Source organism: Eurytemora carolleeae, unplaced genomic scaffold, assembly GCF_000591075.1.
Source record: "Eurytemora carolleeae unplaced genomic scaffold, Eaff_2.0 scaffold2363, whole genome shotgun sequence".
NCBI lineage: Eukaryota > Metazoa > Arthropoda > Copepoda > Calanoida > Temoridae > Eurytemora > Eurytemora carolleeae.
This window is the reverse complement of record NW_019399040.1, coordinates 4,272-18,984: the sequence shown is the minus strand read 5'-3', so window position 1 is coordinate 18,984 and position 14,713 is coordinate 4,272. Positions and strand designations below refer to the sequence as shown.

At 30.9% G+C, this 14,713-nt stretch overlaps 1 protein-coding gene across 1 annotated transcript in view; it reads right to left on the bottom strand.

Annotated features, from left to right (window-relative positions):
- Positions 1-822: 822 nt before the first annotated feature.
- The window catches only part of LOC111717698 (delta(24)-sterol reductase), a 14,149-nt gene continuing 258 nt past the window's right edge, over positions 823-14,713 (bottom strand). The window contains exons 2-16 of the mRNA XM_023493178.1: positions 13,925-14,009; positions 13,085-13,157; positions 12,315-12,428; positions 9,123-9,220; positions 8,127-8,249; positions 7,429-7,526; positions 6,744-6,786; positions 6,620-6,649; positions 6,474-6,560; positions 5,459-5,526; positions 4,454-4,550; positions 3,884-3,980; positions 2,943-3,011; positions 1,718-1,810; positions 823-877 (exon numbers count right to left, since the gene is read on the bottom strand). Of these exons, the coding sequence (XP_023348946.1) occupies positions 824-877; positions 1,718-1,810; positions 2,943-3,011; positions 3,884-3,980; positions 4,454-4,550; positions 5,459-5,526; positions 6,474-6,560; positions 6,620-6,649; positions 6,744-6,786; positions 7,429-7,526; positions 8,127-8,249; positions 9,123-9,220; positions 12,315-12,428; positions 13,085-13,157; positions 13,925-14,009 (1,229 nt within the window). The 3' untranslated portion in view covers position 823. The remainder of the gene's footprint in view (positions 878-1,717; positions 1,811-2,942; positions 3,012-3,883; positions 3,981-4,453; positions 4,551-5,458; positions 5,527-6,473; positions 6,561-6,619; positions 6,650-6,743; positions 6,787-7,428; positions 7,527-8,126; positions 8,250-9,122; positions 9,221-12,314; positions 12,429-13,084; positions 13,158-13,924; positions 14,010-14,713) is intronic.

The window sequence follows — 14,713 nt, the reverse complement described above, 5'->3', positions numbered from 1 at the left end:
ACTAAAACAGAGTCGGGCCGGCGCCCGTTTTTGGGGTCGTGCGGGTCGTTTTCAGACTCTAAAACAGGGTCGTTTGTTCTATGCGGGACTGAGCTGAAAACTTTTTGGAATGGTGGATATCGAGATCAATTCTTGATCCTCTCTTTTTGCTAATCTCAAGACTTTTTTAGTCTCTAGATTAATTTCCAGAGATTATAGAGATGCGCTCTTTAACTTTTGAAAAACCGGTTTTAAATTTTCCCGCATTTGTGGTGTCATTCATATCAATTGAACTAATGATTGAACGAACGTAAGTTTGAACTAATGTTTTAGACTAACGTTCAGAAGGACTATTGTTTTAAATAAGTATGTATTTGTAATCAAACGTATCTTTATCACATGAAATGTGATAACCAACAAGAGCGGATTAAAGAAAATTAAGTTTCCACAGTGGATATTCAGATTAAGTGATCAGGATTATTCAGATTAAGCAACCAGGATTAAGGGTATCCAATTCTAAAGTTTTCAGCTCTGAAGAAGTAATTTCAAATGACTCTCCAGTTATAGAGTGGCATTCTAAATTTCCCAGCTCAGCATTAAGGGTATCCAATTCTAAAGTTTTCAAAACGATACCCTTAAAAGCTTTGTTTGATTAAGAATGAGTGTGTTATTAATAATCTTAATTTTTTTAATATGGTTTCATAGACAATCATCTTCCACATTATTGACTAGATGCAGATTTTAAATTAATTTAATTGATTAAATTAATTTTAACATTACAAATAATAAAGACTTTTTACCACATTTGTGAACATGAAATTTGAAAAAAAAAATTATTTCTTGTTTACATTTTGTCCTTATCTGTTTTGATGTTCAACATTCCTGGATTCGGCTCCATCTATAGACATGCATTTAGAATAGTCCATGAAGGTTAAAAAGCTAGGAATAATGTTCGAAAAGAAAACAATATAATTGAAAGAAGAAATTGAGACACGAACACTAATCCTTATATCTTTGCAACCCAATGTCATAATTCTTAGATAGTTTCAAACTATATATATTGTTATATTAGATAATCTAAGTTTGAAATATTAAAGGTTAACATCATCTGGTTGCAAATATATAGGGATGAAAAAAATTGAGTTTGTGGCAAAGAATCAAGTCCTTTACTAACTTGGGACTAAATAACTAAATTACGATGTGCCCAAAACGATTAACATAATTTCAACTCGAGTCTTAAAGAAAAAACATTGCTTGCTGAAGAAACCGCAACAGACTTAATACACAATATATTTTGACCATCATTACGTCAAACTAAAGTGAATTGAAAGATTAAAATTTTCTACGTTTTCAAATTACATATACTCCTTTTATCAGGATGCTATGGAGAAGGACAAAAAACTATTTCATTTGTAATATGAAACCGGATCCTTTTCCTTTACCCATATTGTGCTTAAATCAAATTAGAGGAGCTACGAGGTCACAAAGTCGTCCCAGTAATAGTCGCTAAATTTTGATCTTCTCCTTTCGTCTAATATGAGTAAAAAACCTATCATCTCCCCTCCTCCTCATATTGGAGTTTACAGACTTGTAATTAGGTTTCAAGGGTTTCTAGTGTCAGCTGTTTATGGCACTTATCAAAGCAAGAATTTATTTAATCATTTTAATTATTATTAATTTAATTATTTTGGAATTGATAAAAAATAAAAATCCGAAATTTATTCTAAAGGTTTGTTTCCTTGAATGGACAGAGCCAGATAGGATAGATTGCAACTTCATCATCAAACATTTTTAGAGACTTAGACAAATCCTCTATAGGCACCAACATATCCTAAATTAGACGAATATAATTTTTTTCAGTAAAATAAAGAATTAGATCTGCATTAATTGCATCATTTTCATTTAATAAAATTTTTTTCTAATTTTTGTTATGTTTAATTTCATTGGTGTTGTTGATATCCAGAAGTTTTACAACTAGGACTGTTAAAAATGCCTTTTTTGTCTGAAACATATTTCTTTTTCAAAAACTTTAAAACAATTTTTTATTTGACAAGTTTATATATACCTTTATCCGAGCATAGGAGGATGATATTATAATTTTTCAATCTAAAATCGGTTAAATTCAGCAAGTTTTTTTAGCTGAATATACCTGTAAGTAACTTCATAGAGAAATCACAATAAAAAATAATCGATTTTAAAGGGACAGTAAAGGAAAAATGAAAGGGGGTATAGGCTGAAAGCTAATCACTTTAGCTCTTGATCGTGACCCATGAAAGTTTTATCTGATGTTCCTGTCTCGAGAAATTGATATAAAACTGTGTTATAATTATACGAAAATTCATATATGTAAATTTTTGAAAATCTGAAACTTAAATCACGTGACCAGAACTATCACCAATGGCAGAACAGTATATTGGTCACGTGTCTCTGCCTGTATCACGTGACCACTTTACTGCACTGCCATTGGTGAAATTTCTGGTCAAGTAATACGGACGTAAAAATAATATTATGAATGAAATCTATTGAAAATAGAAACAACAAATATAAAAGTAAACCTAAATTACAATTAGCTTTCTCTGGGATATCATCTTTTTCAGATTGGTTGCTGTTTTTCTGAGCATGGTCTGTTTAAACCTACTATTTCTATACGAAATTGTATATATATGCATTTTCGTACAAGTTTGAAACAGCTTTATATCAACTCTCGAGTTAGGACTTCAGATAGGCGTCTCAAGGGTCTCGATGAAAAGCTAAAGTGATTAGCTTTCAGCCTATACCCCCTTTCATTTTTCCTTTACTGTCCCTTTAAGATTAAAAAAAACGAATATATCTTTGACATTCAAACTTAAACGCAGGTTTAAAGTGTACAAACTCTTTCGATAGAATTTGAAATTCAGTTGTCATTTGATTTATTATTTATGTAAGTATATAATTTAATTGATTGATTGATAAATAATTCTAACCTGAATCATGTGCTGTGTCTCATACAATCTTTTCAGAGTTTTTCCTTGAGTCAGTTTTAACAGCGACACCTTATAATAAATTGATTTAAACCCCTATTTATTCACATTTATTTTATTTTCATTATTTTACCGTAATATATTGAATATTTAACTATATACCTTATCAATATTGAATGGAGACAGAAAGATATTTATTAGATAAATCACAAAATAAAATATAATATTGGATAAGAACTGCGCAAAAATATAAATGTCAAAAATTGTGCACAATTTAGTTTCTGTTATATTAATATATTTAATCCTACAATTGAGCAATTAAATAATTAAAAACATCTTATGAAAACTCCGTTATATTAATATATTTAATCCTACAATTGAGCAATTAATAAATTAAAATATCCAATGAAAAATCTGTTATATATTAATATATTTAATCCTACAGCTGACCAGTGACCAATTAAATAATCAAAAATATCTTATGAAAAATCAGTTATATTAATATATTTAATCCTACAATTGAGCAATTAAATAATTAAAAATAACTTATGAAAAATCCGTTATATTAATATATTTAATCCTACAATTGAGCAATTAATAAATTAAAAATATCTTATGAAAAATCCGTAAAATTAATATGTTTAATCCTACAGCTGACCAGTGACCAATTAAATAATTAAAAATATTTTATGAAAAATCCGTTATATTAATATATTTAATCCTACAATTGAGCAATTAAATAATTAAAAATATTTTATGAAAAATCCGTTATATTAATATATTTAATCCTACAATTGAGCAATGAAATAATAAAATATCTTATAAAAAACCGTTAAATCAATATATTTAATCCTACAATTGAGCAATGAAATAATAAAATATCTTATAAAAAACCCGTTATATTAATATATTTAAGTTTATGGAATAAATTATTAAAAATTTACTTTTGGAGGAATCAGCCATCCGAACATATATCTGAAGACGACATTGTTCCCAAAAGGAATAATGTCTTGTATTTCCCAAAAGATAGATCGAGAGTGCCTAAACAAAATAATTTTAAATGGTTCATGAAAAAAGTATGTATTCACTCCATTTTTAACATGAATAAGTTAATTTTTGTGGAATTGCATGTAAGAATTTGCAACCTTTTAACTCTTAGTTTGGTTTTTAACCCAATATAAACGATTTGAAATCATTCAAAGTCAATTTTATTAGCTCTTTAGATCGAACAAGAAGTTGTATTTGAAAACTATACATGTTAAATTCTTTTATTTCCTTTAATTTTTTATATTCTATAAAAATGACTTAACTTGATAATCTGATATTGATTAAAAATAATATTAATCAATAACCAGTCAATTATGAAACCCAGCTTTAAATAATTTCTAATTTTCATAATTAATTATTTATGTTTTTATATTTTCCCCACATATAGGCTTCAAGATCATAAACAAAGTATCATGCATGTTGGAGGGGTACGAAGACATGTTTCCTCCCCCCCCCCTTTTCCTGACCTGTGATAGTAATCTCTAAGTGGAATGTACTCTACAGCTGAACCAGTTTCTAGAAAGCTTTCAACATGCTTGAAGAACCAGGGTTTGAACCAACGACCTGAACAAAAAAAATTAAGTTTTGTTTGATATTTTTTCTTCTTAAAATCAAACAGTTTTATATTGCATTAATAATTTCAGAAAAAGAAAGAAAAGCAGAAGAAAAAAGATAGAGAGAGAAAGGAAGAAAGAAAAAAAGAAAGAAAGAAATAAAAAATAAAAAAATGAAAGGATGAATGAATGAATGAATGAAATAAAAGAAAGGAAAAATAGCAAAAAAAGAAAGAAAGACAAAATGAAAGAAAGAATGAAAGAAAGAAAGAAAGAAAGAAAGAAAGAAAAAAAAGAAAAAAAGAAAGAAAGAAAGAAAGAAAGAAAGAACGAAAGAAAGACAAAAAGTAAAACACTAAAATCAAAGGTATTAAATGACAATATATGAGAAAAAACATGTGAATACCAAAAGTAACATTTTGAACGGAATAATATTTATCTCTTTTGTTCAACAAATGAAAGAAGTGAAGAAACCGATTTCTTCCAAGAATGGAAAAACATCAATTAAAGCCTTGCAGGGGTCCATATAATTCCACTTCTCATCCTGAATGGGTCGGGGTTGAAATTGTATACTTAGTGGCTTGAAAATTCACTTTCTGTGTCATTGTGAACTTTGACAAGTTTTTTTTGTGTACGTTACACTTCAGAAATGTGTGCTGCATTTGGGGTGTTAAAAAATGTAAATATCAGAAATCAACATAAGAGATAAATTATGGTATATCTACAGAAAAATAATAACTCCCTTGAAGTAAACATACATTCTACGGTATGGATTTGTTTCTACAACTTGACATCATACTTTTAGTTTTTACAACAACAAAATTTCTGTTTACAACAACAAAATTTCTGTTTTCAATAAACAAACATATGCTATTGTATTAGATGGTATTATGGACCTTTAAAATATGTAAAAAGTACCAATTTCATTTAGTTTGCCCGGTTGACAAGAATCCACAAGATCCCCAGTCATTACAACTGCGTTGCTCCTGAACAGTAATTAAATGCTTGTCACTTATCTATAATTTGACGAACATTCCCTTTTTAATTTTTTAATTGATATATTTTAACTTTTAAAATTAATTAAAGGAACTAATTTAACGGTCTCATTAGTACTAATGTACGTTTTAAATTATCATATCTTTGCAACTTGATGTCGTAGACTTTTGAAATTTCAAACTACATTATGTCTGCCAAATATTTGTCTAATTTTAAAATATCAAAAAATGTCATCAGGTTGCAAAGATAAGTGGATAAGAAAATTTTCAAGGCGAATATGCCGTATTTTTTTCTGGAGTCTGCTTACTTTTAAAATCTATATATTTACTTTGATTGGGTATCTGTTTGTTTGTTTGTTTGTATCCAATAAACACCTATAAAGACTGAGATGATCAGACCCAAATTTGGTATAGGACCTCATATGACCCTAGGGAAGTTAAGATTTTCGTAAAATTTTGAAGATCAACGCAAAAAAAAATTGCAAATCCGCAAAAATGTTATTATTGTTAATTCGAAGAGAAAATACTGAAAGCTTCGCCCTAATGCCAAGTATATAAAACTAGGTGAGCGTGAAGCATCCTGATGCCTAGTATATAAAGATGAGTGTGAAGCACCTTGATGCCTAGTATATAAAGATGAGTGTGAAGCACCCTGATGCCTAGTATATAAAGATGAGTGTAAAGCACCCTGATGATGCCTAGTATATAAAGATGAGTGTGAAGCACCCTAATGCCTAGTATATGAAGCTGAGTGTGAAGCACCCTGATGCCAAGTTTATAAAGATAAGCGTGTACCGCCCTGATGCCAAGTATATAAAGATGAGTGTGAAGCACCCTGATGCCTAGTATATAAAGATGAATGTGAAGCGCCCTGATGCCAAGTATATAAAGATAAGCGTGTACCGTCCTGATGCCAAGTTTGTAAAAAGTCGTCTTACTTGGAAAACACGAGACACTCAACAAAATCTGAAGCATCGCTCTTCTCCGTTTCCCGTTCAAAAGTTTCAACCATGGATTCCATGGATCTAGAGAAAGCAAAATTATAGTTTTTAAAAAAGTAAAAATTCACAAACAAAAAAGTTACCTGACAGGGTAGTATTGCAGCTTGACAAATCTAAATGTTTGGTTTTTACAATAAGGACTTTTTTTATAAAACTTTTAAATTTAATAATGGTGAAACAGATTTGATTTTTGAAAAATAAACATTCCTTTTGGACGGTATGATCTTGATTGTAACACTAACCAGGAACCCTGAAAACAAAAATCAATAATTATTTAAAACTTACTTAAAGAATCATTTTAGCCAGAGTTGGAATAAAACTTAGTCAATATCTGACAAATTTCTCAGCGCCGTATTAAGCTAATTAAACTTTCTATCCTTCAATTTACATTGTATGCTTCATCTAAATAATGAAGTTAGCTATAGCTGGCCAAAAGACTGGACCAAATTAGGTGTGATTGGATTTTTTTCCTCAGCGTTTTTAAATTCCATGGGCAACGCCGGGCACATTAGCTAGTGCTTTGTAAAATACTAGCTGAAGTTCCCGGTGTTGCCCCATGGAATTCAAAAATTTCATCTTGAAAAAAATCCATTGGGTTTCCTTCAAAAATGTCAGCCAATTTGGTCCAGCCGTTTGGCCAGCTGAAAATAACATATAAATATATATGTATATGAGCGAAGAGCTTTATTATACAGGTTAAATTACTTAGGATTTCATAAACCTATAAAAACCCATAGGTTCCATAACCTATTCATTTATTCCATAAACTTCAATAAACCCATAATTACCATGTGTTCCATAAACCTGTAATTACCTAGTGTTACATAAACCTATATTTACCTAGTATTACATAAACCTTTATTTACCTAGTGTTCCATAAACCTATAAATACCTAGTGTTCCATAACTCCAAGGAACAGAATAGAAAAGATCTGGATCTGACTCTGCTGTGCATTCAACCACAGAGCCATCAGCAAGAACAAGCTCATAACTGTAAAAATCAAATTGAATATTTATAGGTATAAATCAAGGTTAGGAAAATATTTATTTTTTTGTTGAAAAAGGAATATTTTGTCGCCCAGTAACTCGTTTAATTCACAAGGAGGGGAATACCTGATTTACATAGTACCCTTTTAAAACTTTGTTTGCAAGATTTTTATCATCAGGAAATATTGATATTTTTTTCAGAAGTCGCAGTTTAAAATATTTCCAGATTTTTTTCAGCTGGGTTGAGTCTTCCGGTAATTTAAACACCATATTAGAGATTGATACACGGAGTTCTCTGCTGTCCATAATCAGACAAAGGTTTAAAATGTATACAGTTATGTTGTGAATCGGACAACCGATTCTAATCCCTGAATTCAATCCTCAGAGTGCTTCATAATAATATCAAATCCCAACTGTTTGTTCGTGATTATACATTCCCGCAAGAATTTCAAATTTCGTACATTTTTTTAAAAATTAAAAACAGAATATTTACAAATGTTCTGAAGTACAAACGTCCAACACTGTGTTGGGATTTTAAGTGTGAAAGGACTGTTTTTTGTAATTTCTCTATATTATCTTCTTCTTTAATTTCTTAAATTTTTACCTAAGGCAAATATGCTGGAATAGTCCAAACTTATGACTACTCGTCTCTATACCAGTCCCCATTACTAGTCCTCCAACAGTCAAATCGTCCAATTCAGGGACGATAGGAATCGTCCATCCTAACCTGTCATAAAAACATTTAAATTACTGTCGTAAAGATTTGTAAGAAACGACTTTTAACTCTATACTGACTTAGATATCTAGTGTCTAGTGTTTGAGTAAGCTGACCTGCCTAGTTTATACTGACCTATCTAGTGAATGAGTAAACTGACCTATCTAGTGAATGAGTAAGCTGACCTATCTACTGAATGAGTAAACTGACCTATCTAGTGAATGAGTAAGCTGACCCATCTAGTGTATGAGTAAGCTGACACATCTAGTGTAAAAGTAAGCTGGCCAATCCAGTGTATGGGAATGTTGACATACCAAGTGAATAAGTATGCTAACCCATCTAGTGTATGAGTAAGCTGACCCATCTAGTGTATAAGTAAGCTGACCTATCTAGTGAATAATTAAGCTGACCTATCTAGTGAATAAGTAAGCTGACCCATCTAGTGTATGAGTAAGCTGACCTATCTAGTGAATAAGTAAGCTGACCCATCTAGTGAATGAGTAAGCTGACCTATCTAGTGAATAATTAAGCTGACCTATCTAGTGAATAATTAAGCTGACCCATCTAGTGTATGAGTAAGCTGATCTATCTAGTGTATGAGTAAGCTGACCTATCTAGTGAATAAGTAAGCTGACCTATCTAGTGAATAATTAAGCTGACCTATCTAGTGAATAAGTAAGCTGACCTATCTAGTGAATAAGTGAGCTGACCCATCTAGTGAATGAGTAAGCTGATCTATCTAGTGAATAAGTAAGCTGACCTATCTAGTGAATGAGTAAGCTGACCTATCTAGTGAATGAGTAAGCTGACCTATCTAGTGAATGAGTAAGCTGACCTATCTAGTGTATGAGTAAGCTGACCTATCTAATGTATGAGTAGGCTGACCTATCTAGTGTATGAGTAAGCTGACCCATGGATACAAGAGGTTCAACTCTAACTGTTTTTCTCTCAGCATCTATCTCCAGAACATCAACAAGATTTACCTAAACAAGATTTACCTAAACAAGATTTACCTAAACAATATTAACCTAAACAAGATTTACCTAAACAAGATTTACCTAAACAAGATTTACCTAAACAAGATTTACCAAAACAAGATTTACATAAACAAGATGTACCTAAATAATATTTAACTAAACAAGATTTACCTAAACAAGATTTACCTAAACAAGATTTACCTAAACACGATTTACCTAAACAAGATTTACCTAAACAAGATTTACCTAAACAAGATTTACCTAAACAAGATTTACCTAAACAAGATTTACCTAAGCAAGATTTACCTAAACAAGATTTACCTAAACAAGATTTACCTAAGCAAGATTTACCTAAACAAGATTTACCTAAACAAGATTTGCCTAAACAAGATTTACCTAAACAAGATTTACCAACAAGATTTACCTAAACAAGATTTACCTAAACAATATTTACCTAAAAGATATTTACCTAAACAAGATTTACCTAAACAAGATTTACCTAAACAAGATTTACCAACAAGATTTACCTAAACAAGATTTACCTAAGCAAGATTTACCTAAACTTACACAAGCATGAGGTTGTTCGTTTGAAAAGAGCTGTCGTTGTGAATTTTAAGTGATCCTTTATTTTATTTAGGACATTGATTTACTTTAATAGCTTAGAGAGTTTTTTTTTGATCAGACAACGCTTTATAGGGTACTGCTGTGAATCAGACGTACCAATTCACTTCAAATGGGATAAATCCTAGTGATAGGACAAGTTACACGTACTTTTTATTTATTCTTGAAATATACTGATCTAGATAAAAGTGCAAAAATACAAAATGATAAAATAAGATAAATGTAGAAAATTGTAAAAAGCTAGACTTATGTTATAATAATGTTCCTATCTAACTTGCATATGCATAGAGTAATGTTCCTTAATCAATACTCATTAATTAAAATTGTAATATTGTTCCTAATTTTTAGGCATATAAATATAACTAGTAATTTCATTTTGTTCTTAACTTGCTTAATATTCCTATTATTGTTCCTATTCCTAACACTGTGTTCGACCCTAGACCCTAAATCCCGGTCCTAATCCTTTATTTTTGTTCCTAATTCCTAAACAATCTTTATTTTGTTCCTTAGATTGTTCTTTTTAAATCTTAACTAGACAAATTTTTGATTTTTTCAGAAGAAAATATAAATGCGCTTTGCATCTTAATGCTTTTGATTCTATTTTTGGAATTTTTCTTCCTATATTCAGAACAGCTTCTTAATAGCACTAAAAAGGGAGTGTTCGCGAAAAATGACAGGGGGTATAGGTTTAATGCTATAAAAAGCGCTTTTAATCGCTACTAATCTTACTTCTATCTGTTGCGTCTGTAAGGAGAAAATTGTTAAAAACGACTCACACCGAAGAACGCAACACCCATACAAATTCGGAAAGATGCAACATTCAACTTGGATCGTAAACAAATCAATTTAATTCCAAATAAATCAATCAAATATTACAAACAATAGTCATCGGTTATTTTTCGACGCATTCATATATAGTCAATATTTCATAATATTTTTGATTTTGTTTTTTTAAATTAATTTTCGCTAGCACTGGATTTTCGAACATTCCTGGAAAATATGAAAATGTCGTCTTCCTTATGAAAAATCCTCGAAACAGGAAAAAATGTAACTCTCAGATCATGAAAAATACAAAATATTATAAAATATCAACTATTTACGAATGCGTCGAAAAATAATCGATGACTATTGTTTGTAATATCTTAATGATTTGTTGGGAATTAAATAGATTTTTTTATGATCCGAGTTGAATGTTGCATCTTTCCGAATTTGTATGAACACTACGTTCTTCGGTGTGAGTCGTTTTTAAAAATTTTCTCTTTATAGACGCAACAGATAGAAGTAAGATTAGTAGCGATCAAAAGCGCTTTTTTATCGCATTAAGCCTATACCCCCTTTCATTTTTCGCGAACACTCCCTTTAAGGGAAAGAAAACCTAGTGCTAAACAGGAAAAGTATCTATATCTTAATAAATCATGATTTGTTTATTATTATTAGTTTTTAGTTATTAATTTTGACTATTTTTGAGTCTTTTAAGTAAAAACATTTTTCGCCTGCAGCGCATCTTTTTCTTCCTAAATCGGGATATTTAGGTTCAGTTAAACCCTAAATAAGCCATACATCGAAAGAATTCAACAAATGTCGTATTCTTCACTTTCTGATAATGGTATGTTGCAGATATTTAGTTTTTTAATTAAATGATTATATGGAGCTCTTTAATACTGTTCCCGCATATTCATGGCTATTTATTATTTTCGCAAATATTGAGATCTACGTAAAATAGTATAAAACCCGTTGAAAAATTGTCTAGACATTTGATAATTCTTTCAATGTATGGCTCATTTAGGGTTTAACTGTATTTAATGTAATACTCATAAGAAGTAACATATATGCAGTTTTTTTTGAGAGGATAAATCTAGTTTCTTTCTTACAATGTTATTTAACCCTAAACAAGCTGGGGGTGGGCGTTACGTTCCCCCCGCTGTAGTTTTTTTATCCTAGCACTCTCATTTTTGACACTATCACCGTGAAATTTTGTGACTTTTAATGAATTGTAATTTAAAGGATTTTTTGTTAAAATAATAAGTTTTAAAAATTTATAGGGTAGTGTACAGGGCGGAAGAAAAGTCCGGTCTGTAAAAAAAATCTAAAATAGCCCATAACTTTTTTGTGACTAAGGCTACAGATCTAAAAACTGTATTTTTAAAAAACCCTTGAAAAATGCACGTAGAAACATGTTTTACACTTTGATATTGGGCTATGCACATGCATTTCAACCCTATGCCTATTTTCTATGGCCTTTTTCTATATATAGATTCAGACCCCCAGCCTTTATAGGGTTAAATCCTGTATCCGCCCCTCGTCCTTATTATCTATCTATCAGTTTAGAAACTCTCGAGGGACATCTAGCGGCCAAACGAATGCCCCCCAAAGCATGTCAATAGGACAGCCCTAGTTAACAGAAGGTACGCAGCCTCAAATGGGAAAATTTATGAAATAAGTTGTATGAACGCGCTCTGAAAGGAACGTTTATAAATACCTGAATAGGATACATCCTCTGCTTATACGACATGTTTTGAGGAGAAATGGTTTGCCAGCCAGGTCTAGCAGTACACATTCCTTTACCCTCTCCTTTTGTCTGGTAATCACGCACCTAGCCAACACAGAGATAAACTGTCGTCTTTAAAAAATTAAGAAATGAAAATTGTTTTTCACTGTACTGTACTCTGTGCGCTGTGCTCTGTGCTCTGTGATCTGTGCGCTGTGCTCTGTTCGTTTTGATCAGTACGCTGTGCTCTGTGCGCTGTGCTGTACTGTACTGCACTGCACTGCACTGTTATATATTGTGCTGTTCTTTGCTTTGCTGTACTGTACTGTATTGTACTGCTATTTACTGTTCTGTACTGCTATGTACTTTTATTTACTTTAATGTACAGCTATGTACTGTACTGTACTGTATTGTACTGCTTTGTACTGTACTTTACTGCTATGTACTGCACTGTACTGCTATGTACTGTACTGATATGTACTGAACTTTACTGTACAGCTCTGTACTGAACTGTACTGTACTGTACTGTACTGTACTGTACTTTACTGTACTGTACTGTACTGTACTGTACTGTAATGTACTGTAATGCTATTTACTCTACAGTATTGCTATCCACTGTACTGTTATGCACTGCACTGTTCTGTACTGTACTGCTACGTACTGTACTGTACTAAATTGCACTACGGTGATGTGTACTATGCTAAAATGATCTTTACTGTACTGCAACAATCAGATATGTACTGTACAGCACTAAAGTATACCTGAGACTGAACAAAGGCGACCTTCTCTCTATGTTTAGATGGAGCAGAACTAAGAGCAAAAACGACCTTGTTCCTAAAAAAGATAAACCATTTAAAACTGGACGCGATCGGCTTTTTTTTCAAACGTTTGTTCATCATTCGACCCGTTTCGTTTTTGTATTTCCATTTCGTTAATTTTCTTTCCATTCCGTTCGTTTCTAGCCGAACTATCGTTAAATCAAATTGTTCATTCAGTGAGATCGTTCGTTCAGTAAAATCGTTCCCTTAGAAAAAAAATCGTGCTTTGATATTTTGTGAAGAACAAAAACATTTTTTAAGTTCATCCGACAAATCGTTATTTCATTAAAAACAAATTTTTGACGATATTTCGTTTGAACAAAAATTGTTCATTCGTTAAAAAATGGTTTTTTTTTCCAGTTCGTTCGAACAAACGATTAAAAAATAGTTCATTAACGGTACAACTTATCCATAAAATGCAAATGATCGTTAAAGATTTTTAAATCCTTTGCTTTTGTATTTTTCGTACGTTTAAACAACTTTCGTTTTTTTCATTGAACGAACAAATTCGTTCGTTCATTGTACGTTAAAAAAACCATTAATCCAGAAAAATGTTGCTCGTTCACAAAAACGATGTTCATCTAGCTTTATTACATTACTTGAATATTAAGTTCAAGCCTTCGAGATTACCGATACTTCTCACGAAAAAAATACTACCTACGGATCAGCAAAAAATACACATTTCAAGTACATCTTTCAACAACAACAAAAATAAGGACATTTTGTGTATAAACATTTTTTAATCTGTTGATTTTAGATACTTACGGTATTGTAAAAAATTACCTTGTATAGAACCAGAGATCGTAGATACAAGAGACAGGAAGTAAAAGCATTACAAAAATCCAGCGGTAGTGAACAATCACATGCTCTGAACAAAATAATTTAGATTTATTAATAAACTTGCTTATTTACATTGACACTGTTTAAACTGTAGAATATGAACACCATTGTGTAAACCTTGTATGATATGTTAATGATCGTTTACTTGTAAAATGTTTGTTTGAAATATTCTCGAACTTTATTAAAAAAAAATTAAAAAATTTCTCAATTTTTAATTTTTTCTATTTTTCAATTTCATCTATTTCTCAAAAGAAAAAAATGTCAATGAAAACAGTTTTTTAAGTTCATACCATGTTATTTCTTTTCTTTTTTTGTAATATATTTTATCTTTATAAAATGTTTTAATCATAAACAGGTTGGGGAGCGTTTGCCGCCATTCCCTCTCTAGTTGTTTGCTCCTAGCACTCTTAACTTTTCACACTTTGACCTTTATTTTTCTTTACTTTTCACACTTTAACCTTGATTTTTCTTTACTTTTCACACTTTGACCTTGATTTTTCTTTACTCTTCACACTTTGGCCTTGATTTTTCTTTACTTTTCACACTTTGACTTTGATTTTTCTTTTTTCCGACTAGCATCCTAACTATTAAGGTTAGCGGCATAATTTTGTAAGTTGTTATTTTTCATAAATAAATGATTACTTACTTACTTACTTACTTACTTACTTACTTAATTACTTACTTACTTACTTACTTACTTACTTACTTACTTACTTACTTACTTACTTACTT